At 48.0% G+C, this 12,797-nt stretch overlaps 2 protein-coding genes across 4 annotated transcripts in view; one reads left to right on the forward strand and one right to left on the reverse strand.

The window, feature by feature from the left end:
* BTK (Bruton tyrosine kinase) overlaps window positions 1–8,913 on the reverse strand; it is a 39,847-nt gene extending 30,934 nt beyond the window's left edge. The window contains exons 1-2 of one of the 3 annotated variants that reach the window (XM_083484737.1): window positions 8,666–8,913; window positions 5,780–5,914 (exon numbers count right to left, since the gene is read on the reverse strand). The gene's annotated coding sequence lies outside the window, so the exon portion shown is untranslated. Of the gene's footprint in view, window positions 1–5,779; window positions 6,000–8,665 lie in introns of those variants that run through there. The other 2 variants (XM_083484738.1, XM_083484736.1) reach the window with 2 other exon arrangements.
* A 31-nt stretch (window positions 8,914–8,944) lies between these two features.
* RPL36A (ribosomal protein L36a) lies at window positions 8,945–11,707 on the forward strand. The gene is made up of 5 exons (XM_083484862.1): window positions 8,945–9,096; window positions 9,809–9,914; window positions 10,543–10,610; window positions 10,962–11,084; window positions 11,621–11,707. Exons 1-5 carry the CDS (start codon window positions 9,094–9,096, stop codon window positions 11,639–11,641), a joined length of 321 nt encoding a protein of 106 aa, XP_083340988.1. The 5' UTR covers window positions 8,945–9,093; the 3' UTR covers window positions 11,642–11,707.
* Window positions 11,708–12,797: the final 1,090 nt, after the last annotated feature.

Genomic DNA, 12,797 nt, shown 5'->3' on the forward strand with positions numbered 1-12,797 from the left:
CTGTTTCGCTCTCACCAACTGCCGCTGCCCGTCTGGAACCACGATTGGCCAAACCAACTCGCCTACACGACGCAAGCTGAACGTTACGGTGCTCATTGAAGGAGCTCCATGTGACATGGAGATCGACACCGGGTCTGCCCTGTCCATAGTGTCTTGGAGCACCATCAAAAGACTGGTACCCAGAGTGTCCAAAAGGCAACTCAACTCTCACCGCGTACACCTTAGAGACTACCAGGCAAACGACATTCCTGTGATAGGCGTTGGCCGGTTCCGGGTCGCCTTCAAGGATTTTTCGGGCCTGCTCCGGTTGGTGGTGGTCGAAGGTCAGCGGCCAAGCCTCCTAGGGCTAGACTGGTTTGATGCCCTCGGCCTGGAAGTCACCGGCATCAACTGCATCTCTAACGCAGAGACTGAGGGTCTGGTCAAAGACTTTGCCGAGGTTTTTGACGGCACTTTGGGCCAATATACAGGTACGCCCATCTCCTTTAGCCTTGATCCACAAGTCGCCCCCATCAAGCTAAAGCCACGCTGGGTTCCCTTTGCTCTCAAGGCTAAGGTGGACGAACAACTGGACAAGCTGATCGCCCAAGGCGTTTTGGAGCCGGTTGACCACGCCAAGTGAGAAACCCCCATCGTCACGCCTGTCAAGCCAGATGGGTCAGTGAGAATCTGCGCTGACTACAAGTGCACGATCAACAAGGTACTTCAGCAGCACGCTTATCCGGTTCCTGTTGTCCAACACCTGCTGCATTCCCTGGGTGAGGGTAAGGTCTTTGCTAAGCTGGACCTTGCCCAAGCCTATCAACAACTTCCCGTCAATGATGCCACTGCTGAAGCCCAGACGATCGTCACCCACCGAGGGGCATTCCGTTGCCGCCGGTTGCAGTTCGGGGTGAGTGTGGCTCCTGGCATCTTCCAAAGCCTTATGGAGCGTCTCCTGCAAGGGCTTCCGGGCGTGGTACCATATTTTGATGACGTCTTGGTGTCCGCAGACTCACACCAGCAGCTGTTCGAGCGCCTCCGTGCCGTGCTGACCAGGTTCCAAGAGGCCGGGCTCAAGGTAAAGAGTGAGAAGTGCCAGATCGCCATTCCACAGGTAGAGTTCCTGGGCTATCTTATCGACGCCTCCGGCCTTCACCTGACCACATCCAAGATCCGCGCTATCCAGCAGGCCCCCATCCCAAAGAACAAGACGTAGTTGCAGGCATTCCTGGGGCTGCTGAACTTTTATAACATGTTCCTGCCCCACAAAGCCACGGTGGCTGAGCCTCTTCACCGACTCCTCAGCACAAAGACGCCTTGGTCCTGGGGTCATCGGGAGACGGCGGCCTTCAACGCGGTCAAGGCTCTCCTTTCATCAGACCGTGTGCTGTTACAGTACAGTGAATCCAGGCCGCTGGTCCTTGCCTGCGACGCCTCACCTTTTGGCATCGGCGCTGTCCTTAGTCACCGTTTTCCAGACGGAAGAGAAGCACCGCTTGCCTACTTTTCCAGGACGCTATCTCCGACGGAACGGAATTACAGCCAGCTCAACAAGGAGGCACTGGCACTTGTGGCTGGAGTGAAGAGATTCCATGAATACCTCTATGGCAGGACTTTTGACCTCATCACTGACCACAAGCCGCTCCTGGGCCTCCTCGCCGGTGATCATCCAACTCCACCGGTCCTCTCACCGGGCATGCTGCGATGGACTGTTTTCCTGGCTGCCTACCACTACCAGCTCGTCCATCGCCCGGGGAAATCGATGGGCCATGCCGACGCCCTCAGCCATTGCCCTCTTCCAGCGTTTGTGGAAGACCCGGCTCCAGCTTCATCGCTCCTCCTGATTGAGGATCTTCCGGAAGCGCCTGTATCGCCTGCCACTGTGGCCTCCGCATCTGCCCAGGATCACACCATCAGCCCTGTGCTCAACTGGGTGTGGAGGCGGTGGCCACAAGGGCCTTTTGCATCGGAGTTCCAGCCCTTCGCAACCAGACAACATGAACTCTCGGCTCATCACGGCTGTCTGTTGTGGGGAGACCGCGTCGTGATTCCCCAGGGACTCCGTCAGCGCGTCCTGGAGGCTCTGCACGTTGGCCACCCGGGAATTGTCAAAATGAAGGCGTTGGCTCGGTGTTACGTCTGGTGGACTGCCTGGGTGTCCGCCTGTCAAGCGTGCCAAGAATTGAGGCCTGCACCACCAGCAGCTAAGGGACACACCTGGGAGACACCAAAGACACCCTGGTTGAGGGTGCACATCGATCTGGCTGGCCCCTTTCACGGCCGGACCTTTATGGTAGTGGTGGACGCCTATTCCAAATGGCTGGAGGTCGCCCTGATGCCCTCCACCACTACCGAAGCTGTCATCCGGGTGCTGCGAGGCCTGTTTGCAACGCATGGGTGTCCTGATGTCCTTGTCTCTGACAACGGACCGCAGTTCACATCAGGCACGTTTGAGCGGTATCTTTTGGGACTGGGCATCCGCCATGCCCTAACGGCACCCTTTTCATCCATCCAGCAACGGGCAAGCGGAGAGAATGGTGCGCTCAACAAAAGAGGCACTGGTGCGCCTGGACCGGGGAGACTGGCATGAGCGGGTCGCCAAATACTTGTTCGTGCAACACATCACCCCTCATGCGGCCACAGGGCGGAGTCCTGCTGAACTGCTTATGGGCCGCCGCCTCAGGTCACCGCTCGACCGGCTGCACCCGGACTTTGCCGTGGCCGAACCCCCAGGCTGTGCCAATGCGCCACGGTCATTTGTTCCAGGAAACCAGGTCTTTGCCCGGAACTATGTGGGGGACATTCCTTGGGTGCCAGCCACAGTAGTGGGAGTCACTGGACCTCGCTCATACCAGGTGTCACTCGAAGACGGACGCTTGTGGCGCCGGCACATAGACCAGCTTAGGCATAGGGTTGGGGACTTGGACACTACCGTGGTGCCCCCAACTGCGCTTGTGGCTCCAAAAGAGACACTTAAAGATGGCGAGGCCCCACCTACACCTCCCTCGCAAACTGCCAGCGTGGAGCCGAACCAAGCAGCTTCAGAGGGTCTGCCAGACTTACCACAGACTCAGACCACTCCACTTGCGGAGGCTCCACCCACAAGAGCGGATCCAGGGGATTTGGTTTCAACGCCACCTAGGGTCGCACCACAGCCTCAGCAAGAATTGTGTGGCCCCCCGGACTTGGCTACCAGTCCCCGGTGGTCTGGCAGAGTTTCCAAGCGCCCAACTTATTTAAAGGACTATGTTGTTGGACATGTATCACTGTTGGTCTAAGTATGGGAAATGTAACTGATATGCTTTTGTGCCTAATTGAACCATTACGTGTAGTGCTGTATATAAGGAAACCATTACGATTGTAACTAACGCCTTATCTCGGTGGGGAGGGGTGTTATGTACTGAAGTTCTCACCCTGGGCCAGCAGGGGGATACTGTAGATAGTTTTCACTCAGGTCCACGGCAGTTATTTTAGGCGGGAAACCCTGGGTTGTTGTTGCTACAATGTTGACAGCTGGCTGCCTATAAAAGCAGGCCGGCTGAGCTGTTTGCTGTTCAGTTCTGTTCCAGCTTACAAAATAAAGAGCTGCTTTGGAGAAATCGCTGTGTCGTCTGCCATGTCTACCCACTATTCAACAGAAGCAGTATCTATCTTATGCATCTAACGTCTTGATAAGCCTTCTCATCTGCACAGATTGTGGGGCTTTCAGATAAGATGAGGCCCCATCTGTATTCTGTATTCTGCTCTGTATTCTTGTTTGTTTTCCCCATTGAAGGAACCTTTGTGTTCCACCTAAGGATGGAGATCTGAGTGTAACAGTTTGATTTTATATTTTCACAAGGATGATGAACCATTGTATGTCTGTCTTGGGAAACAGTCCCACTGAAACTTACAAAATAGCAAAATATACCAAGTGTAGAGAAAATTTGGCGCGCTGGGTGTTGCTAAACTACAAATCCCATCATGCCTGGTCATTAGCCATGCTTGCAGAGGTTGATGGGAGTTGTAGTTCATTAACATTGGAAGTGCCAAATGTTTTCCACATTTGAAATAGGTCCTCGTTGGAATGTGTGGTACCTTCTCCTCCCACATTAAGACTGTCACTAAATTCAGATTTCATCCAACATCAGCCAATTTTTCCCCTTCCTCTTCCCCCAATCTTGTTTTGTTTACCACAAAGCCTGATGATGAGTTATGGAGGACTCAAAAACTTGCACACTATTTTGTAGCATTTTGTTCAACCTAATAAAAGTATTACTTTTTGGATTTTTTTCTCTTCTGGGCCAACCTTTGCTTTTTGTATTAGAAGTAGGTTTCTCCCTAGCACAACTTCCACAGCATCAGAAAAAGAAGGCATTAATTAGATAGAGCCAAGCAATGTTCAAAAAAGCTAAGACAGACTTTTGAGCTACACCTCCTGCCACTCTCATCTGCAATTGCAATCCATATGGGATTACAATTAGATAATGCATCTGTACTACTTTGAACACTGGAAAGCACTGGTTGAATGCTAAGTATTATAATGTTTTATATATTTGTGTGGGGAGGTTAGTGTTTTGCTGCTTTTGTTTTAACTATTTATTTGTGTTTTAACCTTGTATTTTTATCTTGTGAATCGCCCCGAGATCTTAAGATGAAGGGTGATACATAAGCCTAACAAACAGTTCCAATACAGAAGGAGGGGGGAACCAGTTGTCAATTAATTTATTAATTGTCTAAAAATTCCTGGCTCTGCTATCTAAAGGTAAAGGGACCCCTGACCATTAGGTCCAGTCGCGGACGACTCTGGGGTTGCGGCACTCATCTCGCTCTATAGGCCAAGGGAGCCGCTTCTGGCAAACCAGAGCAGCGCATGGAAACACCATTTACCTTCCCACTGGAGTGGTACCTATTTATCTACTTGCACTCTGACGCGCTTCCAAACTCCTAGGTGGGCAGGAGCAGGAACCAAGCAACGGGAGCTCACCCTGTCACGGGGATTCGAACCGCCGACCTTCTGATTGGCAAGCCCTAGGTTCTGTGGTGTAACCCACAGCGCCACCTGCATCGCCTGCTCTGCTATCTACCATGGCTCTAATTTTGTCCATAATCACAAATGTTCCATATTTATTTACTTACTCTTCCTTTATACAAATAGTAATAGAAAACATAGCATGTAAGAAAAGAAGCCATCGCAATACTTTTAATTCCCTATGTGAATGGCTTCAAAAAACAAGTACATCACTGTCTCTGCGCACAGATGGCTTGTGATGGCCACAGATGCCACGTTCCTTGGAAGAGTACAAACACAGCGTAACCAAGAGCTGCACTTCAGCAGTAGTGCACATGCTCCACATGAAGGTCCTAGATTTGATCTCTGGCACCTCAGTGTGGATAATACTGAGTTAGATGGACCATTAGTCTGACAGTATAAGGCAGCTTCCTACATTTCTGCGTACGCACATGTATATCTGCAAGGTACACAATTAAGAAGACATGGCGTCCAGGATTTGAATACCAGCAGCCAGAGGTGCGTGGGCTGGGAAATACACCTGAGAACAGAAAACTAGAGTGTCTGTGTGGCCCCCAGTTTAGTTGCACAAGACTCATCAAATCTGCTGTTGCTCTGATTGCTATTGGTGTTCTCAGGCCCAAGATCATCACTCTGAAATTTTCCACTTGATTCCTGAATGAGGCTACAAATCAACCTGCCTTCACAGCTTTCATTTCCCCCTCCCCACTTCTTAGTCTGCTCTCCTCTCTCTCTTTTTCAAAAGCACTGTTGATTCTGAGCTAGCACAGAGGATTAAAGACTCACTGGTTGACTCTTGTCCTTGCTGTTCCACACACGGTGCTGCAACGGGCTCCTCTCAAAAGCAGCAGGTTCCTTGAGACGCCTCTGGACTCTGGAACAGCCGGCACATAGGTGGATGGTTTTAAAATCTTTGAACGGCTGGCAAAAGGAATGGCAGCAGCAGGAGACTCAGTCAAAGAGCTGTGTTGCACTGCAGGGAAGACTGTCATCTGGAGCTAACCCCACCCTTTCAGTTCCCCTTTTCTTAGTTTCTGACCAAACTGTCTTTATTTCCTTTCAACCATGATGCCACCCTCAGGGTGTCTCCAGACACAAGGGGGTTAATTTGCGAACAGGTCATTGGCAACAGGTGCCCCCACTTTCCTATTATCCTCTTTCCCCTGAAAAGAGTTAATCTTGATTAAATGGGGGGGGGGGGTTAAAATGGGCTGGCATTTTGATGTGAACCATGTTGTGTGGCTGCTGCAAATGACTTGTTTATATGGGGAATACTGATCCCACAGTAAATGCCTATCCGGAGGCATACTCTAGGGCTCCAGCCCAGGCTGTCACTAATTTGTGGGTGGGTTTCAAGCACACACTGTAAGTTTACGCTTGCACAATGAAAATGGATTAAAGCGCTCTGTCACCCTAGCGCAACAAATCTGCTTTTTAAGAAAAACAATGCCACAAGTGTTTGGGTTTTTTGCTGCTAGGAAAGTGACTGGGAAATGTATTGAAAAGTGTGAGATGAACGAATTGTTAATGGGAAGATGTGTAAACACCCTGCAGGAAAACGTGGGTGAATGCTTGTTGTATAGCTACCCCATAAACAAATAAGAACAAGTACTCAATAAGCAACAGACATAGTCTAACCGCTGTGAAAGCTCTGTGCAAGCAAATGAGCTCAAAAACCCCTGGAGGAGCTTTCAGTCTTCCTGCAAGAAAAGGAAGTCCTAGCTCAGTAGGGGGGCCAGGCCTTGCCTGGTAAGAGGCAATAGGTCTGTCTGCAGAGAGGCAAGGAGAGGGAAGGAGAAACAGAATTGGCTCCAGGACTAACTGCAAGCAGATGGTTCCATGCATACCAGACCTTGAAGTACATTTGAAGTACATTACAGTGGTACTTCGGGTTACATACGCTTCAGGTTACATATGCTTCAGGTTACAGACTCCGCTAACCCAGAAAATATTACCTCGGGTTAAGAACTTTGCTTCAGGATGAGAACAGAAATCGTGCTCCGGCAGTGTGGCAGCAGCAGGAGGCCACATTAGCTAAAGTGGTGTCTCAGGTTAAGAACAGTTTCAGGTTAAGAACGGACCTCCGGAATGAATTAAGTACTTAACCCAAGGTACCACTGTATTTCTTTCAAAGAATTCTGGACACTAGTTTGTTAACGGTTGATGGGAATTATAACTTAGTGAGGGGTAAACTACTATGCTCAGAATTATTTGAGGGAAAGAATGTGCTGGGAATGTGCTATAAAATTATAGTGGGTACACAGCCATAGAAGCAGAGGCGAAGACAATGAAAGGAAGATACAGAATCGGTTAACTATCTTTTATTGGGCTAATTTCAGATATATATTTTTTCCTGTTTTCCAGAATTCTTCATCAAGTAGGGTCAGCCTGTTGAAACATCCTGCGAAACTCAAAAGCTTTCACGCCAATCCAGTTGGCCCAATTCTGGAGCATGAGGGGGGGTTGGAATAATTATTGCACAGCAAACTGCAAAAGAGGCAAAGGAAGATGTTCCCTGTACTGTATAAGAAAGAACAAGCTGAAGAGGGGTCATATCCAAGATGGATCCTGCCATTACAAGCAAATAAGGCTTGAGCAGGGTGCAATTTGAACTGGGGCTTAACTTTAGAGCTGGTTTTGAGAGCTTCATAAAATATGAAGAGTGATGCCAGGCACAGGAAAACTGTGGTCACAATGACACCATGCTGTACACTTAAAGCACTCTTACATCTCGTTCACAGTCATGGCTTCCCCGAAAGAATCCTGGGAACTGTAGCTTGCCATGAATGCTGGGAACTGTAGCTCTTTGTGGAGGTAAACTACAAGTACCGGGATTATTTGGTAAAAGTGGCAGCTGGTAATGTAGTATAACCAGTGCTTTTTTTTTCTAAAAAAAAATGTTTAAGGGTACTCTCATTTTCCTACTCACATTGAAATACTGCCCCTCAATGAGACCAAACTTAAGATTCAAAAAATGTTTAGGGGTATGTGTACCCCTACATACCCCCAGGAAAAAAGCACTGAGTGTAACATTGTTTTAAATCTATAGTGGTGATGTGACATGTACAGCGATGCCCAATCTTTGTCCATGGCCCACATTAACCATTTCCCTCTTCCGCCTCCCTTTCTGTTTTGCTTACCAATTTGTCTGCCTGAGTTTGGCAACTCAAAAGCCTGAACATCGCCGCAGCCTTTCATAACATTTGGGTTACCCTAATGTGCACCAAGGCCTCTCGTTGAACCCCAGCCTGCAACTCAGAGCTGAGGTTAACTCCAGGTCAGGAAACTTCTCCCCGCCCCCCCGCCCCCCCCCCCGTATTTGCAAAAACTGCCATTTGGCCAAATCGGAGAGGAGTGTGTTTGTCAGTGGAAAGCTAAATAAAGTACCGGGTGCGTGTGTATAGGGAAGGTCAGGGCCAGAGGCAGCCCTCGCCAGTGTGAGGCCCGTTGAACATAGGGAGAATCTCCGGAGTTTGCACAGCCACGAAAGCTTCCTCTTTCCAAGTAATCCACTATGTGAGCAACTCTCTTCCTGATAAAATGGTTAAATAAAACACACCACACAACCTTTTTTGTGACTTTGTCTACTTGTAACATTTACTGTTATTATTACTATTTTATGAAGATGGCTACGATGGCTATGATTTCAGTATCATTGCCAGAGGTCTGTACCTTTCTATGAGCTGCGTAAAAAGGAAATGTTATGCCAGCTGCTCCTTATCCGTCGCAGTCGCCGCAACGTCCCAATTGGGAAAAGCTGCACTTGGGGAAAAAATCTCCTTGTTATACAAACTCATGCATCACGACCTTAACCCATGTTAAGGTAAATCCCGTCGAGTGCAATGGGGCTTGTTACTCTCAAGTAAGTGTGCAACGCGAACAAGCCATGCAAGCACATGTGCCCGCAATTTCTTCTCCATTCCTGAAGGTGGCGGTCACGGCTCGCTCGTTCTTCCTCCTCGACGACTCTATGATGTGCCTGCGAGTGACGCTCTAGCCTTCCGGCTTCCCTTTCTTTTTCTGCTCTCGCGTATCTTTGACTTCCGCTTCCGGGAAGAAGTTCTTTCTTTCTCTGTGGAGGCAACGTTGACGCTGGCAAGATGGTGAGATTCTTGGATCCAAAGCCATCCCCTTCGGGGGCTAAGGGCAGCGGTTCAGACGTGGGTCTCAGAGAAGCGGCGACAGACGGCCGACAGGGCTGGGGGGATTTGGTTGGGGGAATCGCCGGGTTGTGGAGAGAAGGGAGGTGGAAAAGACCCGAGGTTGGCAAGGCCAGAATGGTAGACTGATTGTGCCTGTCCAGCGAGCGAGGCCATGATGGTAGTGCAGGTCGCTCTTAGGCTATTGTAGGCTGCGCTGTAGTTCAGGTTGCGGCGGGTGTTGGCGGAGGGCACGCGGCATATAAAGGCATTAACATTCCTGCGTATAGAAAACTAGCTCGTCTGTGGAAAGGTTTCCAAACCAGCCTTCTCGTGCTGATTTTCTGCTGGCGGGGATTTGATTATTTGTAATTCCGTCGTGTAAACCTGTCGATGGCCGTGTGTGCCTCAGAAGAGCAGTTGCTTTGGAATGTGAGAATGCTGTTGTGCTCAAGTCCTGTTTTTTATTTATTTTATTTATTTACACTTGAACACTGCTGTGAACTATGTTCCTTTGTATGCATTTTCGCTAGGTGGGTTTTCCTATTAAGGGGCATCTTACTCTGCCTGGCCACATGGTATGCTAATTATCTAGTTACCAGGATATAATCACATGGCTGCATGCAAAGCTAAGGAGACACGCTTACTGCTGTAAAACTTAACTCTTCGCTTCCAGGTGAACGTCCCCAAAACCCGCAGGACTTACTGCAAAAAGTGTGGGAAGCACCAGCCCCACAAAGTAACCCAGTACAAGAAGGGCAAGGAGTCTTTGTATGCTCAGGGTAAGTTGCAGAACTGTATGTTTTACTCCCGATTTCTTGGAATCACAAAGAGCATGCCTGCAATATTGTAGAAATGGTACATTTTTTTGAAACTTGGATTGCCATCTGTAAAGCGTTATTTGAGCATATCTTTCATTAATTTAAGGAAATGCAGGAGGAGTACAGAGCATTGTGCCATGTGGGAAATACAGAATCAGCTCATGTCGTGAATACACGAAGTGTTCTACTTCATTAAGTGGATTTTGCTTTTAATTTGCAGTGTTGGCCTTTGTGTGCACAACCCATACAAAATGTGGAGGTGGGGGGGGGATAAGGGAATACAGAGGCTCCCTTAACATTTAAAAATAAAGATTCTGCCTGCATATACCTCGTCACACAACACTATCATAGTAAAGTAGATAAACATCAACTGGTTTGTGAAACCTCAAAACCATAGGGGAGAAAAATAGGCAAGGTAAGCTGTTCCGAGAATGTGTGGCAGGAGGAAACAGTTGCATGTTGTAGTAACACAGATAGCCAACCTACCTCATGGTGAAGTTGGTTGTTCCTGTGTCCTTGTAGTGTTTAGGGGGGTTGAGTTTCAAGTAGACTTCACTGTTATCTGAAGGATTCAATTTCTTCCCATTAGGAAAGCGACGATATGATCGCAAGCAGAGTGGCTATGGTGGCCAAACAAAGCCCATCTTCCGCAAAAAGGTGAGCCTGACTGGAAGGCTATGGAAACTTGTATGGTGCAACTTGAAGCTGAGTATGCTGGTGTAGAACTGGAGGATTCCTGTTGTGGGTTTATTTCAGGAATTAATATGAATGAATGAATGAATGAATGGGAAATCAGGACTTCTGGGACTGGATCTTCCTTTTTAGGATCTCAGCTTAATTGTGGTCACTTTTCATTTTCACGGAATACTAATCTGACTGATTGCCTCACCTTTCCACTTTTCTGCTTCCCTTTCTGCCTTGCCTTGTAAGTAGGTGTAGGGAAGGTAGAGGGCAAATGTTGAGATAGGCCTTTGTCAGGGCCTGAATAGACTTTATTTTCTATTTCAGGCAAAGACCACAAAAAAGATCGTGCTGAGACTGGAATGTGTGGAGCCCAATTGCAGGTCAAAGAGGATGCTGGCCATTAAGAGGTGCAAGCACTTCGAGTTGGGAGGAGACAAGAAGAGAAAGGTACAAACCTTTGCTAAGTCATGTTCTGTGCAATGCTGGCCCCATCCTTTAGTGTCCAAAGTGATGCTGCCTGTCTTGCTAATTGTGGGTGTTTGTTGTGACAGTGAGAGATAATAGCTGTCCTTTGGACCATTAGATTGATTGTAAGAGTGGGTTTGATATAGTGTCATGACAGAAAAGAGTTGGAGGAATAAATAAGTGAAAACAAATCAGGATATGTACACCTTTCTCATGCACCTATCTTGTTTTAGGGCTTCCCTCGGGAGCCTTAATTTTTGTAGGAGTGCAGTGGATTCAAATAGTATGAAAAACTATACTTTTCAGGGTGCATTATATGGGACCCATAAGCATACAGGTTTGAAATCATTTTCTAGGTTTATCTTTAGTCTTTGGGAGTGGTCCTGGTCAGCTGATAGCAAGTGATGAGCCTCTTTTGCAAATGGGTAGTGGGGAATCTACAGAATAAAAAATGCTTTTGGTTGCTGTTGGCTGTATACTCAGTCTGGTGTTTTTTGTTTTTGTTTTCCACCTTACAGGGCCAGGTTATCCAGTTCTAGGCTGCTATGGAACCCATTGTTGGTTGGTGTGTGACATGTAATAAAAGTCTTATTAGATCACCCTAATATGTGTCATAGCCATTTTTGTGTACTAGTGTGAGCTTATCTGATTTTATCCCTGTGACAAAGCGGGTTTGTGGTCCAAGATAGCTTTCCTTGACCCCCTTGGTTGCCCAGCTGCAACACACTAACCATGCCAGTTTACCAGTGGATCTTACTCTTCGGTATTTGCTGCCACCACCACTCCAGCCCCTGATGGGAGGGAACCTAGGGTATACAAAAGCAATTGCTTTTAAAAGGGTTCTGAGCCAGTGCCTCAGCACTACTCTGTTCAACCTACAGCTTTGTGATTTACTCAGAATGTAGCATCAGCCCATTCTCTCTTCAAGCATACACACCAGAGAAGAGTGTGCTGGGCACTTACAACATCAGTCCTAAACTCCCAGTAGACTAAATACCAAGGGTCTACGCACATGGAGATTATAAAACCCTGAGGCTGGCAAACTGTTTAAGCAGCCAAATTAAGAAACTATTAGGAATAAAGAGGGGGGAAAGCAGGTAGGTTAAAACAGAATACCAAAAAAAATAGAGTACTGTGGCTCTCAGACTGAAGTAAAGGACCCCTGACAATGACTCTGGGATTGCGGCGCTCATCTTGCGTTACAGGCCAAGGGAGCCGGCGTTTGTCCGCAGACAGATTTTCCGGGTCATGTGGCCAGCATGACTAAGCCACTTCTGGCACACCGAAAACGCCATTTACCTTCCCACCAGAGTGGTACAAGTGGTATCTACTTGCACTTTTTGGAATGCTTTCAAACTGCTAGGTTGGCAGGAGCTGGGACTGAGCAACAGCAGCTCACCCTGTTGCGGGGATTCAAACCACTGACCTTCTGATCTAATCAAACCCTATTCACTGCACTTGGTTAAGATTTACTCACAAAGAATCAGTATGACTGCTCCACTTCATAGAAGATCTTGATGTTGTGAAGGGGACAAGGCTGCAAAAGCAGATTACCGTAGCTTTTAAAAGGCTCTTTTTGGTCAGGTATCTCACCTCCTCAGATAAGGCCCCCTTAAGTACCATTTTTACATGTGAAGGGGCTTGGCAGGAGATATGGTCAATTTGGCTGTTCACAATTCCCACAAAACAAAACAT

This window comes from Podarcis liolepis (assembly GCF_965112155.1).
Source record: "Podarcis liolepis genome assembly, chromosome: Z".
Taxonomy (NCBI): Eukaryota; Metazoa; Chordata; class Lepidosauria; order Squamata; family Lacertidae; genus Podarcis; species Podarcis liolepis.